The following is a 22562-nucleotide window of genomic DNA, read 5'->3' as shown; positions in this document are numbered from 1 at the left end:
TTTTCGGTAGGATTAGGGATTCTTAATTTATTATGGAATTCTTTTCTGAAATTTAAGTAATTATTTACTCATTTACTTACTATTACAGATACGCACATTTCACATTCCTTTAAAGATCATAACAAATGGCACATTTTATGTGTCGTTTAAGGTTTGACATCTTTGAAGCCGAAACGCGATTGATTTTAATGTTGGTTTCGTAAGCAAATGTAACAAGCAAGGTCAAAAATACACGCAATGGAGAATTAGAATTTTATAATTGAAGTGAATTTCCTTGCAAAATGTATCATATAATTTCAGAAGTTTCAATATATAGCACAAAAGACATGTTGACTACTATTATAGTGCTTTCACAGTGGTTTTTAGACTATTATGTCACTTCATGTGAACTATCCAGAACAATTACTGATCAACATGGAATTGGATGTCTTCAGATTGCATTGAAATATGATGTGCACATCCACTTGTATGTGATATATTGGTTAGTGTTTGTCTGTTGATGTATATTTACATTAGATAGCGGGTTATGAAAGCATTCATACTCATTAGCATCCCTCCCTGACACTTCTCGGCTTTATAGAGTTGCGTAAGTCAAGCCTAGGGTTTTCTTCATTCGCCATTTTCGCGTGGAGGCCTCATAAATTACTTAGCTTAATGCAAAAGAGTATTACATCATACTGTCCGCTCAAAGCTAAAGGATGCACAGAAGAAAAAAAATAATGACGACCTTTGATGTAAACTCAACCATGAGATGCATAAATCTTCCCTGTAGCACAAGATGACTCACTCTTGGGACACGGCATTGCAATATTAATTTCTCAATAAGCCTTGATCAGAGACTGACTGGGACTTAGACTTTGGTTTTTACGTGAAAAGCACTGGAGGTCATCAGATTGAAGATCTTACTCAGCTCTGAAGGTGTAAAGTGACACTTAAGATGCCAGGTTGTCATGAAATCCTCTCACACTTTCTGTACTATTCAGTGTGTAACACATGTCCTAGCTTTGCAACACACTTTATATTGCCACATATAAAAGACTTCTGAAAAAGGACCCGTAATCGGTAACAACATGCTGTACACTGCAAAAATCCTTTTCTTAAGGAGTATGTTTGTATAATCTTCCAGTTAAAATATGTAAAGATTAATTTACTTGAGAGGCAATGCTGCATAAAATATTGAGACTTGTTTTCATAAAATGAATCTTTAATACAAGTATGTTTTATCTTAACTGGAAGATTTTTGCTTCTTCTTCTTTTAGAAAGTAAAAAAAACACATAATTGAAGACCCGATCCATAAAAACAAGTCGTTAAATCTTATGCTGTGATACTTTTGAAATAAATGTATTTTGTTTCAAAGATTTTGAGATGTTTTTATTTTAAAACAAGAAAAAAAATGAAAAGAAAAACGTAAAAAATAAAAACTTATGTAATTGTTTGCAGTGTACTGAAGGGGGTGATAGAGTTCAAAAGTCTTTGCATGAAACTGGATTCAGGAAAGTTGCTAAAATCATTAGCATTTAGGCTAACTGACTAAGCAAGATTCTCCAGCATGACAAAACAGACAAAACATTTCTGAAAAACAGAAAACAGTTAAGGCTAATACCCGCTATAGGTATTATGCGAAAACGCATAAAATTTACTACCATTGCATTATGAACAAACACAACCGTAGCAAAAAAAAATGCTTGTGTACTTAAAAGCACTCTGCATTCATATACTGAATATACTACATATACTATTTTCATATACTCAAAATAGCATGCTAGTATAATACTTTTACTGCCATATATGCCTTATGTAGCCCCGCCCCTTTTTCCACACCGCACTCTTTGTCTTCGGACGTCTGTTTACGTTTACATGGCGTGAAAGCAAGGTCGTACGAAGTTATTAATAAATCGCTCATTTAAAAAAAATCTTCCCGACATTTGTTACAACATCCACTTCAAACTTTACAATGCTCATGATAACGTTTGGTAACTGTACCATAAATAAATCCACTTCACCAGCTAATTACTCTTCAATAGCAGCTATAGAAATATATAGCGCAAAAAACGGATGTTCAAAGAGAAAATTGTTGAGATGACTACGTACTTGTTTCTCTGATGCATACGGTCTACAGCAAGAGTAGGATGCTTGTATGTTTTTAGTAAATTTTCCAACCCCCCCCCCCCCGCAAGAGTATCAAGGTTATGTATTACTATTAGTTGTACACCAATGACGTATTTTGCCTGTCAGTTTTTACGCTGCATAGGTTAATTAAATACCAGTCAGCAACTAAAAACTCCCGCAGGTCATTGTGAGAGCAAAAAACCTCCAAGACCTCACCAGGGTCTTGAAGACCTAAGGGAATTATGGGTATAATTTCACAACCAGTTCAAAGTGACCTTCTCCTCAACCCCTGACACAAATCTACTGTACTTTCCCAGCGTTCTTGCCTGCCAGTGATGCAAGTCCTCACAGCAAAGCAATGCGGCTAGGGCTGGGTTGGGTTTGGACATAATGTGGAACCAAAACGTCTGGTTTTAATGGAGCAATGAAAGATGTTACAAAATGTCTTCCAGAGGGCCAAATGAGCTGCCCTCTGTACCCTCCCAAACACAGCTGCAGTAGCGACAGACTTTGCCATCATGCCAAGGAGGTCTTTAACACTCCCGCTGAGGATGCTTGGTCTGATCTTGCTGCAGATTGATCACAGAGCAAACCCTGGACTAATGACACCGTCTCACCACTCTTGCCATGTGCGCTGGCATTGAGTTGGACTATTTTTGTTTGGTGGGCAAGCTTGAAACTAGCGCTTCTGGCAGTTCTTAATGTCTTCTTTTTTGGCTCACAAAGCAAACCTTCAGGGAAAGTTTTATAAAAAGAAACACACATGAGCCATAGCTGTACTTTTTTTTACTGTTTCTCAGATTGTTCAATATGTCTCTGGTAAGATCTTGGTTAAAAGATGAAACATACCATTAATGGTCTCAGGATATAGGGTACACCTTAGTAAACTTAAGTCATAACCAGGGTTTGAAATTAACAACTGCCAACCTGTCAAATGTGGGTAAAAATCAGCTGTGGCGGGTAACGTTAAATCACTAGCCAATTTGGTGGGTTACTTTTCGAAAGTTATGTTCACACATTAATTTCTTTGGGAAGTTCATGCAAGTTAAATCTGCACAGGTTTAGCGCAAATACTGAACTCGTGAGACATCATGACATTATTGAGTAGTAGCCTATAGGCTATTGCAAAAACCAAATAAAACACACCTACAGAGTGCACGCATAAGCGACTACACTAACTTATTAGCACTTGGACGCATTTAGAGTTAGTTCTTTCACTCACACTGCATGATTCAATCTATTAATATGTATTAAAAATAATCACATAATTCAAGATAAAGGGCAGAAAATGTACATATTTATGGCTGCATTTACACTGCAGGTCTTGATGCCCAAATCCGATTTTCTGACTATATCCGATTTTTTTGACGACCTGCTTACATCATCTTTTAAAAGTGCCCCGTATCCGATTTTTGCATTTACACTATACACTGCTGAAACTACCAAACGTAGACGTTCTGACCCGGAAAAGGAAGTAAAACAGCACTAAATACAATGGATGCAGATGCAAATAAAACTATACAGTGTTTTGCTTTCCATAATATTTTGAAAAGTCAACAAAAAAATCAGCAAAACATTGGTATCGTACGGCGGAGAAAAAAGAGGAGCCCTTGTTGCAGTCTGGCCGAATTTCGCGCCTATAATAAGTCATGTGATCTCAGTTGGTGGAGTCCACCTGAGTGTTGGAGTCCACACTTTTTTAATAATGTACGACTCGCATTTACTGGGGAATATCCAATTTGTCTGCTTACATGGCACACGCAAATGCACGTATCCGATTCATATCCGATTTATTACCACATATGAATGAGGCCTGAATCCGATCTGAGAACATCGGAATCGATGTGGTTTTTTCCTGCTTACACGTTCACCGGTCATATCCGAACTGTGCCACATGAGAGGAAAAAATCGGAATTGGGTCACTTGAACCATGCAGTGTAAATGGGGCCTATATCATTGAATATAGTTAATATCACACAAAGATTGACGTTTAAAAAAAATCAGTATGGAAACAAATGTGATATTGATTTTATACACAGTTCAATAAACTAAGGATACATCAAGAGATTTATGTTTTAGACACCATATTTCCTGTTTTTACTCTATTTTGCAAAAAATAAATAAATAATCATTCCAAATAAAGCCACAGCACTGTTTTGCGTCTCTGAGCAACATGACGGTGTTTTGTTCCTGAATGAATCAACCATTTAAATGATTTGGTTCAATTGCAATAACTCCCTTAACAGTGGCTTGCTGCCACCTACTGGCAGTTTTAATTTTTACATTTTTAAAGTATCTTTTAATATTTTTTAACATAATTTCAAATATCAGTATTCAAAGTTCATGTTTAAAATATCAAAACATTATTTATGCATTCGTAACTGCAAGTTAAAGCATCCCATTCAACATGTGTAACTACTGCTAAATGCCACTTAATATGCAACTTCTGCAGTGATTCATTTTGTTGATACTGATTGCATTTGTTTAGTAACAGCCTAAATGTATTATTATTATAATTGACTGATTAAATGTAAGAATTTTACTCAAAAGATGAAGCACATTTTTAGAAAAACATTGCCTAATAAAGGTAAAAAATGCCCATTAAAAAGTAAAAATCTACTTAAACTTATTGGAAAAGATGAATTTCTATCACTGCTGTGAACTGACCACACAGAATATGAAATATATCAAAAAGTTTAGGAGTCAGCTTTCCCCATTAGTTCTTAAGATATCAGCACAATAACACACTCAGCAAAAATATGGTCTAATTATTTTTATCGATAAAATTCCAGAAAATCTTTTTTGTCAATATCGCATACCCCTAGTAGTACTTACACAAAATTATTTGCAATGGTCAATTTGTCACTGCCCTTGTAGATAGACTCAAGCTGTTGGTTTATTTCTGTTATTTATTTATAATTTTTCTGGCTAGTAGAAGTTATGAATGGCCGGTAACTTAAAAATGTAGTGGAAAAAAAGAAATGCTGGTACTCACCAGGGTATTTTGAGACCTACCTGGTTGAAGTGCTCTAGCTTTTCCTTCACGTTGACCAGGATTGGATCCACACTTCTGATCTTTATCTCTGGGTTGTGTTTCTGGGCTTTCAGTCCATTCCCCACCACGTGACCTGTATAACTGCAGCAGAAACAGAGCAAGAGATAAGTTACCAATAGAGAAATCGAGCACTTTTTGGTCTGATTATAATGATCTCCCAATTTTAAGGCCTGGAGTCCTAAAAATGCAGGGAACGGTCAAGGCTTGTCTATAAGAAACAGGCTCAAGGATTGATAGGATGTTCAGACAGGCATTTCACCTACATAAATGATTCATTATGAAGCCTGCGGTGAAGCCTGAAGACATAACTACAGTATGCTGCAAATGTAGGTATTGACCCTGTGCCCTTTTATTATAGACGTTAATGGAGGCCAATGGAGGGCGTCCTTCGAAAAAGGCCAAGTTGGTGTAAACAAGGCAAGCAACACAAGATGCTGACCTACTAAACAGTATTCGAGAAAGCACAACAGATTCAGACAGGTTGGCAATAAAATCATTTTATGGATCCATGACAGTGGTGCTATTCAATGAAGGATGTTGATGAGGAAACAAACTTCACTCCTCAGGGGGAAATCTCAACGTTGGTTGCCACTGTTAGAGTGCCATGTTCAGCAGCCTATACGATCAATGGGTCAAGCTCAGGCAGGGCAGATAGGTTAAGACTTTGATTAAGCACAAAGTGTGAACTTTAAATACAGATATGACTGGGTGGAAGAGTGGATAGATTACAAACATGCAGAGCCGCAGCGATTTAATCGACTGTAATGAGCAAAAATAGAACTGAAGTAAATGGACAATAACATAATACTGTTGGATGCCTTTACAAAACTTGCAATGATAGTTTACAGAATGTTATGTGGTTATTAGGTGGTTACTTTCCGGTGTCCTGACATTTTATCCTACTAAACAACGATTTTTCATAAACAACTTTTCTCTCATGCTAAACAATGATATTTAATGTTTGTGCATTAATGTAAGGGTAGGTTTAGGGTTGGGGTAGGTGTAGACTTGAATAAAAACGCAATCTAATTGGTAGAAAATAATATTTATTGTTGGTTTCCTGTAGCTGTATCCCTTCTATCTACAACGCGAATATAACACATAATTACTGTATTTTCAGTACTGTAAGGGTAGGTTTAGGGTTGTGGTAGGTGTAGATGTTAATAATCCATAACTTTACAGTAGCATTTTTCGTTGTCGAATTGTACTACCCACTGATTTAGTGGGAGGTAGGAAAAATCTGACAGCGTAGGACAAATCAAATGAGCCCGATATTAAAGCCAACAATTAAATGGTCCAAAGTTTGCATAAACTTAATATGACATGTATCATCTCTAGAATATTGCTATGTGGTTTTTAGGGGGTTGCTAGGTGCTTACTTTCTGGTCAAAGAAAATAAATAAATAAAATAAAATAAAAATTTAGGCCACAATTAAAAGGTCCAAAGTTAACATAAAACGTAATATGATGTCATATTTAGAATGTTGCCATGTGGTTTCTAGGAGGTTGCTAGGTGGTTATTTTTGGAACCCAATTTTAAAGCCCACGATTAAAATTTCCAAAATGCACAATATGACACATGAATATGACACACACACACACACACACACACACACACACACACACACACACACACACACACACACACACACACATATATATACATATTTATACATATATTACATTACTCTTTTAAAATTTTAATTTAATAACATGAAATTATTCAACATGACATGACAAAATATTGACTTAATATAGAGGAATGTATCATCAAGAGACAAATTTTTTGTAAATTAACACTGGCAACACCTTTTTTAACTGTCGCAAATGATGTCACAAATCCATTTTATGAAGAATTAACGTCACATATACATCAATTTATGCAAAACCTTTTTTTTTTAGCTATTGCTAGATTATCACACAGAAGCTATTTCCAGCACCAGCGTCCTTGAGACAGACAGGAAGACAGACAGTCAGACAGATGGATCAAAGGGTTAACAGTGGGGGGCATATAAAGCTTAGCGGGAGGGCAGAATAATGCAGCCGTGTGCTTGTGCATCAATAAATGAATGCTTGTGGGAGAACTGGCCCGCTGTTTTCACCACAGCTAATCTAAGTGAATAAATAATGACCCCAGACACCTCATGCTGCATCTGAACACACGGCTCACTTTGCAAGGTGGAAGCACTTTGTCAGGAACAAACGTGAGACAGACTTGTTTGTTGGTTTGTGCTTTTAGCTGTCATGTGTAAATGCAGGTACGATGGAGATGAGATATGCGAGTATTCACTACATGAGAGGAGTGGATTATGTGGCTTATTTAAAAGAAGAATGAGCTGTCTGTGGATACTGTCATTTTTACTGGCTCATTCTTTCTTTGGTGAGCCAAATGTGCTTCATATGCGCATAATTAAAGAAGAAACAATCTGCTCGACGTGTTTCAATAAACATACATCAAACCTTAAAACTGATCATCACGAATAGACATTTTTATGAAAATTTGCTATAGCATGACTCGAGCATGGTCGTCTTCTTTATTTCTCTGCAGAGGAGTACGAATATTTCCATGACACACTTAATTTTGAGCATATTGCATTTTTCATGAGACATTACAAGTCTATTAGTGGCTTCAAATATCCATTCTGATAAGCTATTGGTTGAGAAAAAGCGGCCCTATTGAAAGTCTTAATAAATGTTTCTGGTTTTGGTACAGTCAGTATTGATTGAATTAAATTAACTAAATTAATTAGATTCCATGTTGCTAGAGCTATTCTAGGTGGATGCTCAGGTGTTCTGATTCTGATTGCTAGGACATTTCTAGGTGATTGTGTACTGGGCCAAGTCAAGTCTAGACTCAAGAAACTCCTTAAAAACAACAACAACAACAACAACTACATCCCTGTCTTGGTACAGTCAGTACTGATTAATACAAATTAAATGTAAGGTTGCTAGCACGTTGCTAGTGTTTTAAGAGGTTGGGTTCCTAGTTTCTAGACTATCAATGTATTATTTATTTGCCAGACAAAAAAAATGTAATGTAAAAATGTAAAAAAATAAACTACATTTAAACCATCTTTGAGAGCAAGGGGGCCCTACGCAGCTTGCCTATTTTGCGTATAGGGAGGATCAGCTCTGGTCTTATGGGTTTGGAACAACCAGAGGGCTAGTAATTAAGGACAGAATTGTAATTTATGGGTGAACTGTCCCTTTAAGAAATACATGCAACTTTAGTTTAAACAAGTAGAAACAGTTTTATCACTAAAAATCTCTAGACAAAAATAGTGCTGACACTGGTCAAGATTGAAACTTTCTATAGATACTCCAGTGAGCTTAAGCACAAGTAAAAGCAACTGTTCATTCAAATCGCCTCAGCAAGGCCTCTAATATTAGCATAGCCTACCACGTTTCTCCCACACACAATCCAATCAAATACCAACAAAATCAAGTCCTGTTTTTCCTAAAAAGAGTTCACACATAAAAGAAAGACCACAACAAACAAATCACCTCATAAAGTACTTTGATTATGACACAGACAAACTGCTTCAAATAAGCAACAAAGAACATCAGACTCTCCAAACAGATGTGTTAGCGGGAACATGGGTCTTACTGTTCAGAGCAATGGGCTTGTCACTGCACTCACCCCCATTTCTCACAATAATTAGCGGCTAAATAAATCCAAACCAGAAAAAAGTCAGAGAAAAATATTTACACAGCTCAAGACCAAAGAGTTTGGAGTTCCCCTTTGACTAAACGCTGCTTATTTTCCCATAGAAACCACACACATATCCCCCTGTGAGGAGCAAAGCTCCAATTAAATTCATCTGCTATATTGGATTAGCTCATTTGTTTGCTCAGAAGGTTATGAAACTCGGCATCTAATGAGCTAGCAATATCCGTTCTTCATGAGCTATGTATTAGAGGTTTCTTCAATCTTTAGAACAGCTTTTCCACAAGTTATTGCCTTTAGCAATGACACACAGCCTAAACGGATGCCATACGCTAATATTTCAACAGTCCTTTTCTATAGAATACACAACTTTGGTGTAGAACATCTGAGTAAGCTATGCTTCCTGTCTTACGTCAGCATGAATTGAGCTGTGTGCCTTCTCATGTGTGTAATAACCGGGCGTAAGACCTTCTGGTTGCTAGTTTTCCATCCTATTTATTGTCTGTGGTCTATGAAGTTGGGAAGGGCCCATGCTAATGTAGGACAGCTGTATTATATCTAGTCAGCTTTGAACTGCACAACGCTAACAGCGCCGTTCTGTGTTAAAGCAGCCGTTTGGAATTGAGAAGTTCAATAATAAGTTGTAATACAAGCACTGGATGTCCTATATGCAGTTACAGTATCCATTACTGGTGTTCAGGTCAATCAGCCACTAATAATACAGCAAATACTAGCATATCATGTGGCATTTGTATGCTATACATCAAAACCTATTTAGACAGCACTAAAGCCAATCTATGAAATAGCATCTAGGTAGAAAATTCAATAAGTTTACATATGGCCTCACTGGGGAATTTACTAAATAGTTACGCGATAGTATCTCTATGTCTCTATCCGCTTACCAACCGCAGTCCTGTTTAAGCAGGAGCTGAATATACTAAAACTTCACTGTGGTGTTCTGAAGTCATTTTCATTATTATGATAGCAAAACACCTAGTTTAGGTTTATTATACCAAACACTGTGTGTATTAGCATTAGCATTACTATCAAGCAAAGGTGTAAATAGATCTACAGTGAAGCTAAACTGAACATATGCAACACAGAATGGTCATTTCATATAAAAAAGTACAAAAGTGAGTGAAAATTAGACAAAGTACTATGAAATCCAATTCTTAATTTATCAAATGTAACCTTTAGCTAAGTTTTCTGGCTCAAACCAATGCTTAGAAACAAATCCTTTTGGAAAAGCAGCAATAGTCAGAATTGCCTGGTTTTTAATGGTCTAGTTTAACGTTTTTGACTATATTCAGTCACTTCTCGGCTGGAAAATCAATTTTATGATAGTAGCTGTGTTTCGAACATGGTAAACTATCTTAGATTACCAAGAAACCAACTAACAGCTGTTAATACCATTTTATGGTGGTCAGGATTTTTGAAACTTTGGTTTTTTGAATTAGCAAATGAGAAGCTTGAATCAGTCAATGACATCCTTGGAGTAACCTGTTAGATTGAATATAAGCAAGTTACCATGTTCCAAAACACAGCCTCAAGCTTAAAGCCAATCGTACAGCTAAACACTAGCTTAACCAGGCTAGACCACCTAAAACCACTATTGGACGTACCATATTCTCTTAAATACCAAAAAAAGTGTTATGATGAGTTTATGGTCAATGAAACGCAATCTAATAGAGCTGAAATTGAGGACACTGCCAGTCTAAGACCACAGAGGAAAGGAAAACTAAGCAGGTCACAACACTGAGAACGAGGCTGGAACGTGGTTGAAACATGGTTGAATGTAATGTTCAAACAATTAACTAAGAATTATTATTTTTTTGTCCGAAAGAGGGCAGTGTTGACTTATTTGAAGAGGTTGTGCTCACAAGAAGATATGCTATACCCAGAATAGTATGCTAATATGCTAATTTCACCATTTCTGCATGGCATAGGATATATACTTGCAAATTATCTGCATACTACATCAAACCTTGCAGTGTACAACAGAGAACACAGCAAGGAATTCCATAATGCACTGCACTTAACTTGGCTTTCCATTTCCTGTGTTACAGATGAACTGTATTACTCATTTTTGTAAAACAGAAGGCAGTATTTAGTGTATACTGAGAAGTATGCTAGTATTTTGTTTCAATAGTCTTTGTACCAACAAATGGAGAGTGTGACCATTAGCATAGAGAAAATGAACTAATCTGTTTGCTAATCTGTTTTTGTTGAATTTCTGTATTAGAAAACACATAACACATTTTTATAATGTTGAACTCAGTTACTTTGTCTGAAAGATAAAGATTAGTGGTCACCAAAATGGCATGTGGCAAAAATGTAGCATTACCTAAATGTAATGTTTATATTTTGTATTGGACCTATTTGCCACTAAACGATGACATTTAGGGAACCACTAAATCTTTATCTTTCAGACAAATCAATTCACTTTGACATAATAAAAACATCTTAATCTCTCTAGCAAGCTAGTCGGTTTGCTCCATGGTGACAGTGGCTTGTCTCCAGGACTACCCAATGTTTGGGCCTCCAGTATGGTAGGTGCCAGCATTGAATTGTTGCCGTAGTGTGGATGGCGAAGGAGTAATTTGTCCAGGGGTGAATGGGGAATGGGAACTCTAACCTCTGAGCCAAAGCTGAGGAGCAAATGAGACCAGAAAAGGGATATATCTAGAATCACAAAACTTTGTTCGTTCAAGCAAAGCAATTGTTGTTATTTTGTGTTGCAGAAGTCAAAAGAGAATAAGTCTAAATTAACATATGCTGATAGCAAAACTGTCTATAAGCAAATGTTTATTTTGAGTGTGCGTTTTTCAGGGAATCTCATTTGTGTCACAATAGAGCTCCAGAACTTTCTGAATGAAGCTTCCGTCTGGATGAGGACGGGAGAAAAGCCACGATAATCCACGGCAACCATCACTCCTCTTGGAAATTTTATGAACTTCATGACCTCACAGAGTAAATAGAAACCTTTCTGGAGCGATATCTGATTTGACTGCCTTCGATTACAATCATTTTGGGTGGGAAAACAGAAACTTTCTCATATCTTCAGTCTTCAGCCAAACCTTTATATTATATATTAGTAGCCGCAGACCATGTGTAACTACACCAGCCCAGGACCTCCACATCTAGCATCTTCACGTCCAAGATAATCTGAGAACAGCCACCCAGACAGCTGCTGCATAACAATCGGTTTGCATAACCAAAGAATTTCTTCACAAACTGTCAGAAACCGTCTCAGGTATGCTCATCTGCATGCTCGTCGTCCTCATCAGGGTCTGAACCTGACTGCAGTTTGTCATTGTAACTGACTTCAGTGGGCAAATGGTCACATTCGATGGCATCTGGCACTTTGGAGAGGTGTTCTCTTCACGGATGAATCCCGATGAATTCACTGTACAGGGCAGACAGCATGTTTTGCATTGCGTGCATTGCATGTCACCCATTGAGCATGTTTGAGATTCTCTGGATCGTTGAATACGACAGTGTGTTCCAGTTCCTGTCAATATCCAGCAACTTTGCACAGCCATTGAAGAGGAGTGGACCAACATTCCACAGGCCACAATCAACAACCTGATCAACTCTGTGAAGGAGATGTGTTGCACTGCGTGAGGCAAATGGTGGTAACACCAGATACTGATTAATATCTGGTTTTAGACCCCACCCCCGATCCCCCAATACAGTAAAACATTTTTGAGTGGCCTTTTATTGTACCCAGCTTAAGGGACACCTGTGCAATAATCATGCTGTCAAATCAGCATCTTGATATACCACACCTTTGAGGTGGATGGATTATCTCGGCAAAGAAGTGCTCACTATCACAGATTTAGACAGATTTGTGAACAATATTTGAGAGAAATAGGCCTTTTGTGTACATAGAAAAAGCAAAAACACATACATGTATATATTTAAGAAAAAACATGTTGTTTATATACTAAATATATTTATATATATATAATATAAATATATAAATGTATATACATGTAAATATTTTCAAAATATATACTGTATGTGTGTGTGTTTATTTATACATGAATAAACACAGTACACATACTATGTAAATAAAAACTTTTATTTTGGATGTGATTAATCACAATTAATCAATTGACAACACTAATGTATATATATATGGGTTACCATGGGTTACATGAGGGGTGGGATGTTGAACAGTACTGGCTTGGGATGGGTTTTATGGTTTATTATTTTGAGTCGTTTGGGACGCGGTAACACACCCCTTTCAAAATATATTGCTTTGCAGATCTATCACTCTTGCCACTCAGAAAAGTTCATGCAATCATGCTGCTTGTATCTGAAGTTCTGCACTCTGGCGTTGTTAATGCTCACCCAAGCCCAACTGAACCACGCTCTGGCCCACCTCCTCCAACCTAGCCAGGGCCGGCTAAACAAACCACGCCTGAGCTTGGCACTGAGTGATCACACTAGTCAAACAAACCAGGCTTTGGGGGTCAAACATGCTTGGGCACGGTTACGATTGTCTAGTGTGAGTACACCCTTTTTCCGCATCCAACACACGCACACACGAGTCTCTACCCGCCCGCATTGTTGGGTCCCGTGATAGTGCTTGTCGGAAGGTGCCTGTTATAATTTCAAGATCGAGGCTTTTGACTCCGAGCATAACTTGTTTTTCTATGACAAACTATTAAATATTTTCTATAAAAAGGTTAATGCCCCGCAGTGACAAATAGCTTTGGTTTTATATTTAATTTGATTAAATTAATGTTTAAATTGAGATTAACAAGAAATATTTTAACTGATAATATGTAAAAGGAAGACTGCTGTAAAAAAAGCTCATTATTTGATTAAAGTTTTTGCAAACCAAATGTTATTGTACTTTTGTTCATACAGCAGTGATTTTAATTGAAAAAAGTGCACAATACACTACTTTTGAATTCATTATTGAATTTTGTGCATATCAATGCAATTAAAAATTGTAATCTTTGCCCAGCACTAATATATTTATATAAGTAATATGAATTGCTGATTTGCAACCTAAAACTGCTTTGTCAAATCAATTAATATTATGTGCTTTTTTATGTATTAAAAATATAATGAGTGCCATGTCATTGACCCATATTAATCCTCGTATTAACATGCAAATTTGAGATCAAGCCCTCTTCTGACAAGACATCTTACCTCTCTACCACATCTTCTCCACTCCAGCAGGTGTTTTCATCCATCACGACCTCCCCCTCGCACAGCATCTCCGGCAGGGTGGAGAAGAATGATTTGTACCGCTGGATGTAGCCCATAAACTCCCTGCAGGAAGTTCAGGCTTTCAGGAAATTATCAAAAACCATCAAACCAGGTTTTTTTTATACAATAAAACCTGTTTTGCCCCATTCATCATCCTTCTCTAATCTAACATGCCCAAACACTGATAGACACAAGCGGCGGATTGGCCTCCCGTAGTTGTTTGTGACTGTTATAAATGCTGACAGCATTTTTCCTTGCTCGCACACGTTTATTTGATGTGGGATTAATTCATTAGAACATTCTTAGGCTGACAGTCAAAATCAATTTATGACAAAATAATTAGAGATCATTTTTCTTTTAAAACACTTGGAAACCTGGAGGCTGATTTGCTACTGCTTACTTTGAAATCTTTTTCAGGCTTCTGGGTTTGTCGTTTTTGGAGGGTTTCAGAGGCAGAGACCTGGGGTCATCGACAAGTGTAGATTTGAGAGGAAAGAAAGACAGACAGCAGGGAAGTTACTATATACAATCTGAAACATCTGATTGGTAAGGGTTTTTTAGTTTCTTAAAGGGTCAAAATATGTTTAATTATATGCAGTGGATGTCATTTTCTTACCTTCTTTTTAGTGTTATGTGCTCATGTTGGTTGCCTGTATTAGGAAGTGCTGTAGGACTGGAGGACGTGACTGAGGTTTGGAGTTCACTGGTTGGGTTTACTGAAGGAGTCAAACTTCTTGAGGTGGGACTGACTGGAGTGGAGGAAACCGGTTCGGTCAAGGAACCACAAACTTTACCCACCTGAAAGAGATATGAAGAATGATTATGTGTTTGAAAAAGTATGTAAAAAAAAAAAGAAAAAAGGTGAACGGCACAATTTAGGCCTCTGTGAACTGACTCACACCAATTCAAAGAGATTACTCCATCTAGTGGCCACTAATAAAAGGCACAATCTCACTCTATTAATATTTACAAAATTATTGATTTCTAGTTGGAACAAAATTGCACAATAAGTTGTATGTAAGTTGAAATGTGTATTTCATTTTATTTAGCCTCTCATCAATCATAGCCCGTTTTGCCGTAGTTGACATATATTAGCTAAATTCTAGAAATTAGAAAACGGAATAAGGACTTTAAAAAATTATAATTGTGAGCATGTGTAAATGTGTTTGTATTTGTATATCTTCTACAAAACTTTATTTATCTAAGGATTAGCCGAATCTCATTCCCCTGCTCTGGCCCCTCGCTAGCTGCATTGCATTTTGGGAAGGGGCCGGCCGGTTCAGGGGAGCCGTCTTTGTCCTGAGGTGAATTTGCATGCAGGAGATCAGGCTGATTGGGACCAGACAACACCCAAACAACTCAAGCAGCACCAAGATAGCGCCAGACCACATGCAGCGTGAGGGACTGGAGAGCCCACATAGTCCTCCATGTCAATGTCAGTGCTGGGTGGCACATATAGACATCATATAAACAATGAAGATATCACAAGTTATTCTTCAGAATCTTATTGTTTTTACAATTAGCAAACATAATAACAAATATGATTTTATTTGTAGTGTACAGACCTCAAATGCTAATATGTTAGTGCAAATGCTTCTTGGTATGAATTATATCCTGAACACTGCATAAGGAGCACTTTTGTGATATTAGCATAAACAATAGTTTCTGTGGTTACAATAAATCAATTTAAAAAAGAAAACGTATTTTTGGTAATTCATAAATAACTTGGCAGAAGCTAACCAAGCTAAATGCTATAATGGGTTCTTATCCTCAAAAACCATGAACAGATCTATGAAAGGCAGTTAAATAAAAACCACATCAAATAGGCGACGATACACATGGGTTGTGCAGCTTCTAATAATTGCATAAAACAAATCCAAGTTTATTTTTTTTTACTTTGCTTCTATGTTGCCACTTGATGTCCAGTGTAAGTTCTTTGTCCCAAAGCGGAACCACCGATGTAGTTTTTGTTTCGGCCAAATCATAACTTCATTGATCAGTCTACAGGTCAATTCCATTAGGGTTGTATCTAAAAACTTTGTTAGCGCTCTTAAGCCTGGGTCCAGACCAGGTAACGTGAGCCTGAAGTCATTCCAGCCTGGCATTAGTGAGTGAGCAACATTTGATCCAGTGATGGAGTGTTTAAGAGGGGTCAAACTCTCACAAGCAGCATTCATTGTAGAGCAGTAAGCTTGGGGTTGGAGTTTATGGGGGCTGCGGTTGGTGGCTTACTGTAAGTAATAATATCTCCCATTCTGACTGGCAAGTCTATGCTCTTTGAGAGAGATTTGTAGGAATGCGGTCTCAAACTTGACCTACCCATATAGAGCTGTCATCACCAGGACATGATGGGTGCAAAGCCGAGCTGTCACAAAACCATTGACCCCTGTGGCCCCCTTTAGCCATGATTCCAGTAAAAGAATCAAGTGAGAGTGACCGACAGACAGTCATCCTATGTCGTGCACACAGACTCTGGCGTTGATGGTATGAATAGCCTCAGGGTGGGCGGCTGGGTATTCACTTACAGACAGCCATAGTCACACTGTCATGATCAACACATTTTTTTTACAGTGTCATATTACCACATAATCACGCTCCTAATCATTGAGCTAATAATAAACCTCTTGCAGATGTAATAATTGCAAGGCTTCATAACATCACTGAGAATAGCCCAAGTATTTTTAGGCAAAAAGTTAATTTATAAGAATCATCAGTTTAAGATTTACAGTAAGTACTGTACATGCAAGAATAGCAGTTGAGCAAAACTGCAGCCTTGCAACTGCACAGCCTGAATGGGCCAGATATTTGATATGCACCAATCACTGAATATGCTGCTTCAAGTGCATGCATGCTAGACCTGATTAGTCCAGCATATTGTGCAGCTTGTTTGTGGGAAATAAATAAACGTATTCTATGAATCAGAGAAGCATGACTCACCACGGCGCTGAGATGTGGTCCATGGAGTTGTGCAGTAAGGATGGCATCATTAATTCGTTCCCGGATGCGTAGCAGTGCCAGTTCCACTTCGTATCCCCCTGATAGTGCCCCGCTCAGCCCCTCCAGCAATGCTACATATCGTCTCCAGGGCCCATCCAACTCGGCTAGGCCTGCCAGGCAACCCCGCATCACATTGAGACACAGGCCTCCGCAAGGCCGGATCAGGGTCAATCCACGGCAGTGCGGACAGAACAGCATCCGCACCAGTGCACGTCCACATTGGCGCACCATTCCTACCGATTCAGTGGCATTCAGAACCTCAGAACCCATCGCCAGTGCCCGACTGAGGGCATGACCAGCCACTAGTGCCCTGGACAGTCCCTGAGCAAGTTCTTGCGGGTGAGGGCCAAAGGGGTTGACGTCATGTCGAGTGGCACGTAGGCACTCACTTCCTTCGGAGGACCAGATAGAAACATTTGAACCCAAGCCAGGATTGACCAAGTGTTGGTATACCAATGGGAAGAGTTTGTCGTAGAAACTGTGGACTGAGTGTTCTACAGAGGTGTTGGCATCACCACGGAGGTAGAGTTCAAGGTCAGAGAAGAGGGTAGACACCAAGGGTTTAGCATCTTGAGAGATCATCCTGTAGGTGCTGTCGAAGAGCGAGTAGGTATGATTTAGATTGAAGGAGAGCAGGGAATGGAAGGTATCTGCAGGAAGAGGAAGTAAAAGAGAAATTCTGGACTGAACAAGCACTTAAAATGATGTCCCTAAACAGCATTTCCAACCTACATACATAAACATTCGTAACATGAGAGGACTTATTTTGTTTGACATTCATGAGAGCGACATCTTATACTTCACTATGCCTCCGGGTTGCAAATGGAAGTTGAGGATCATAAACAATTGCACCGTATGCATTATTTACAATGGCATATTAACTTTTGTGTGACATGTGACAGATGGGTACTTAAGTTGACAGCTGGTAGAACCCTTCAAAGTGTAGTTTGCTTTAATGTCATCTCATTCATAACGACCAAAGCATTCCAGCTCCATCTTGTTTCTCTGTGAATGACTAGCATGCAAACAGCAAGCCGAAAGTTATGATTACTTTTTTATTGATGGGGGGGGGGGGGGGGGCAAAAGAACACCTGTTTAGCTCACAGTACTAATAGACACCCATAAGAATCTTTCTATAACAAGCCTTTGAGGTTTTGCAAGAAAAATGGCAGAGATTCCGAAATGTTGCGTCAGTGTTCTTGCCACTGGCTTTCACATTTCTCTATGGCTCTCCAGGCATTCTGTAATTCCAACAATATGCGAGTAACCTTTTCAGGTCAGGAGCTTTATCTTGATCCCTTCACCCTTCAGTTGGGATGCTTGGTTTGTATAAATGATTAGGAAGTGTTTCAGGTGGGTGGTACTGGAAACATGTTTAAGCACTTTGAAACTACAGTACAGTAAATATATATTTAAAAATGGTTCAAATCAAATACTTGTAGCAGTAGATGCCTAATCATTCAGACTAGGTAGTATCTTGGCAACTACATCCAAATACCTCAGTATCAGGTGACATGGCAGGGGATTATGCCCAGATCATTTAATTGGGTATTTCTTATATGGTTCTGGGCCAAAAAGGCATGTGAGGGGAGGTCAAGCAGATCGCAGGGGTCATCAAGGGTGCCCCGGGTCCACCACAACTGACCTCTCACCTCTAAGACAGCAGGATGTTCCAAGAAAATAGACAGAAGGGTCAACTTGGATGACCATACTCCTGATCACTGTATTAAAGGGGTCATATGATGTGATTTAATTTTGTCCTTTTTCTTTGGAGTGTTATAAGATCTTGGTGCATAAAGAAGATCTGTAAGATATTCTTTATAAAAGTGAAGACTTGTCAATCCCCTCTTAAAACTCCTTGTTTAGACACACCACCACGTCTACGTCACAAAGTGGGAAGATTTGCATAACACCACCCAAATGTTGACGCAAAGAAAGAAGGCATAACTTTTATTCTTGCTGTAGTATTGTTGTTGCCGCCATGTTGTGGAGATTCTGTGTTTGTTTGTTTGGCCTTCCAAAAGAAGATGATATCTGTTTCTACATGCCTAGAGGTGATCCATGGTGATCCAACACTCACTCAAACCTGCAGTGTGTGATGCTGTGTGAAGCAGTTTATGGAGGACTGTTTCCTGAAGCTGCAGACTAGCCTACAATGAGTCTGTGCTCAAACGCTGTTTCTATAAAGTGAGAAAGTTCCAACTTTGCAAGGACAGTCTGGCGCTTCTGACTCACAGCCTGTAAGTACATTTTATATTTAAAGATTTTGATGACTCAAACGAGTTTTGAGCAGTGTAGAGTAGCGCTTGTTGTTTGTCGTTTCTCCAATCAAAATGCAGATATTGTTTTATGTTTAATAATAATAATAATTCCTTACATTTATATAGCGTTTTTCTTGGCACTCAAAGTGCTTTACATTTACATCTCCTCATCCTCCACGTTTAAGTGGCGCGATACGCAATGCAATGCATAAAAAGACAGTATATGTCATTATAATCTGTAATTATGCCCCCACTGGATGCAACAAATTCCTTTTCTGGTCGTCCTGGGAGACGGCATCATAGTATGTTAAGGGGCGTAACATTTCCATCACATGCTTGAGGTATTCAGACAATCACAACCCACTGGATAGCTGGCCAATCAGAGCATACCTTGCTTTTCAGAACGATGAGCTTTGTAAATATCTGTTTCAGAAAAGTGGGACATAGAGGAGAAACAATAATGTACAGTATGTGGAAAATAATGTGTTTTTTTTTACCTTAAACCACATAAACACATTTAATTACATCCAATACACAACATAATGTTCTTTTTAACAACTTCATATGAACTCTTTAACTTTTTGATGTGGTTCTTACTTTTAAAAAGATCACTGTCAGAATAACTCCAATCACTACATGGTCCAGGACTGAATTTAGATCAAGAGAAGACAGTACACAGTATTTTTAGTACCATTTAGGTTGGAGAGGATAGTTGTGCTTTGTTGGACAGATGGCATGTAATTTGCTTTACAGTGAAACTACTTTTTAAAGACACAGAGAGGACTTTTTAAAGAAATAGATACACCCAAAAATTTACTCACTCACAAATCTTTAACAGATCACCCTGGCTGCATTTAGGCAGGTTTGACATCAGCAATCAAACAGCTTTGATTCTCACATGTCTCTTCATTGGCGTAGTTTTAGGACCTTGACAGTCCTTGTCCCCATTAACAAAAAGAGATTCTGCAAGTGATTTACTTTTGACTTCCATTCATACTTAAATTATAACTTTACCCTTAAACACACAGGCATATAGACAAAAAGCGGTCTACATTAAAAATCCTCTTTCACGTGGGAATGAAAAACACTTTACAGACCTTCTTTCTTTTAAACAGGACACCAGCTACAACCATGTGAAAAGTGGCAGAAAAGGACAACTGATCTTTTCAAAAGCTTTCATTATAGAGCAATACATTGAAGTGCACTGAGACGGATCTCCACGGATACGCCAAGAATTTCAACATTTTTCTCTTCGTTTGCTTTAAACTCGTTAAATATTCACTCGGCTGGCAGCAAAGACAGAGAGGACGGCGACAGTGCCCTTTTCCTGTGAACCTGAAAGGGTTTTTGTGCAAGTTTGGGCGGACAAATTGGATGAACTTAAATATTTGGTTGGGCGAGGTAAATTTGAACCCTTTTACGTCTCATGTTAAACATACAGTAAAAATGCCCTGGAGTAGATAATGACATGCATGGAGTCAGTCTAAGTGTGTGTGTGAGAAACATCTTTCTGATTGCTTCTTTTTGTACGTTTTATTCAAACACTGATTCTGAAAGGCCTTGTCCTAATCCTAAAGCGCCAATCAACCTCTAAGAAGCACATGTACTGCTTCACAGGAGACCTCAGGCAGATAAAGGATCATTCTGTGAGTGTGAAAAACAGCAGACAAAAAGCAAATCTCCAAGTAACCCTTGTAAAGTCATGGTGTATAACTCATAACACCACCCTGGCGTCTCCCATACATGCGTACAAAGCCACATCATGTAGTGAACGTGTGAACCACCTGCTGTGGCAGGGATTTGATCCTACGACCTCTTCCTCCTGCTGCAAATACAAACAGCACATGGTCTAGTATTTATTTGACCAATACATTCCACTCGATATCGATACGTACCCTGGAAGGAAGAGGCATGGCCCAGGATGAGATATTTGAGTTCGAAGCTATAGGAGAGAATATTCTGGAGTGTGTCTCTCTGGGCAGTGGCGTAGTAACTCTCCTCCATCTTGCGGGTACAGCATGTGGGACCCTGGTGTTTGCAGATAAGAAGATCTGCATCTATGTAGGATTAATCATAGGAGGTGATTCAATTCTAGGGGCAAAGTTCTGATAATGGTTTTCATTGGTGAAATAGTTTTTTTTTTTTTGGTATATTACCTTTTCCATTTTTGGCATTTCAGGCATTGATCTTATTGTTCAAATATAGCTGAAATGTAGCTGTTTAATGGCAGAAACCATTTCAACAAGTTGTTGTGATCATAGTCATAGTTATTCATCAAGCGGATTTGATGTGGATTTTGGATATTATGTGTGGCATATAGACATAAATCCCAAAATATGATGTGAAAATATTTTAAGCGTTATTTATTTAAGTTACAAAGAGAAAGCACAATCTACAATTTCAACTACAATAACATTTCCAAGCATTTTGTCTTTAAAACATTCATATGGGTCCAAATTAGCACACACAGAGTGTGGCTTTATGGCAAGAAGGTGCATGTAAAAGAGCAGAGCACATGTGATAAAGACAGATGATATCTGCTCTGTCAGTTACCCTGCCCTATCCTATGTGACCAATTTTACACCGACGGGACCCCATAAGCCATGCATTAGAACAGCTGACTGTGATCCCCAGCATTCTGCTGACCTCTCTCACCTTTCAATACACATGGAGCAATGCCTTGAAACATGCACGCTAAGAATAAAAGTTAGTTTTGTAACACTCATACTTCTCTGATGTATCCTTTCCATGAACAAGAACTCGAGACAAACTGAATATGCCCAGTTTACAATTTCATTGCAACTCCCAGACATTTTTGAGATTACTTCTATTCAGGAATGCATTTTTGATTCAACACGAAATGTGGAACATGAAAACCATTTGACAGCCTATCCTACAGTCGGGTTAATTTTGTCAACACCATTGAAATTTCTGATTTATGCTCTGTCATCAAAATGACTTATTGGTTAGATGACTTTTTTGGACACACAATTCATTACAGCTGATATAGTACAACAAATACCTGATGTAGGCCTATATGTAAACATTTAACAGTAATACTAATAAATCAATTTTTGGGATCATGTCTAACTTGTTTCGTCATGTAAACTATTTGAAACAATACATTTCTAATTCTTGTATAAATATTAAGGGCCATACATCACCTAAGAAATCATTTACCTCATGACAGGACTATTTAAATGCAAAAGGTGATTTAAAAGGTCAGTCACAAAGGGTACACACAAA

The 22562-nt window shown here is 38.2% G+C and overlaps 1 protein-coding gene across 2 annotated transcripts in view; it reads right to left on the bottom strand.

Moving 5' to 3' along the window:
* Window positions 1-22562, bottom strand: part of LOC132159772 (glypican-5-like) — a 42301-nt gene that overhangs the window by 19072 nt on the left and 667 nt on the right. The window contains exons 2-7 of one of the 2 annotated variants that reach the window (XM_059569377.1): window positions 21212-21373; window positions 16996-17705; window positions 14675-14856; window positions 14459-14518; window positions 13999-14121; window positions 5126-5246 (exon numbers count right to left, since the gene is read on the bottom strand). In XM_059569377.1, the coding sequence (XP_059425360.1) occupies window positions 5126-5246; window positions 13999-14121; window positions 14459-14518; window positions 14675-14856; window positions 16996-17705; window positions 21212-21373 (1358 nt within the window). The remainder of the gene's footprint in view (window positions 1-5125; window positions 5247-13998; window positions 14122-14458; window positions 14519-14674; window positions 14857-16995; window positions 17706-21211; window positions 21374-22562) is intronic. The other variant, XM_059569378.1, reaches the window with a different exon arrangement.

Source organism: Carassius carassius, chromosome 16 (genome assembly GCF_963082965.1).
Source record: "Carassius carassius chromosome 16, fCarCar2.1, whole genome shotgun sequence".
Lineage (NCBI taxonomy): Eukaryota > Metazoa > Chordata > Actinopteri > Cypriniformes > Cyprinidae > Carassius > Carassius carassius.
This window is presented reverse-complemented; position numbering and strand designations above follow the sequence as displayed.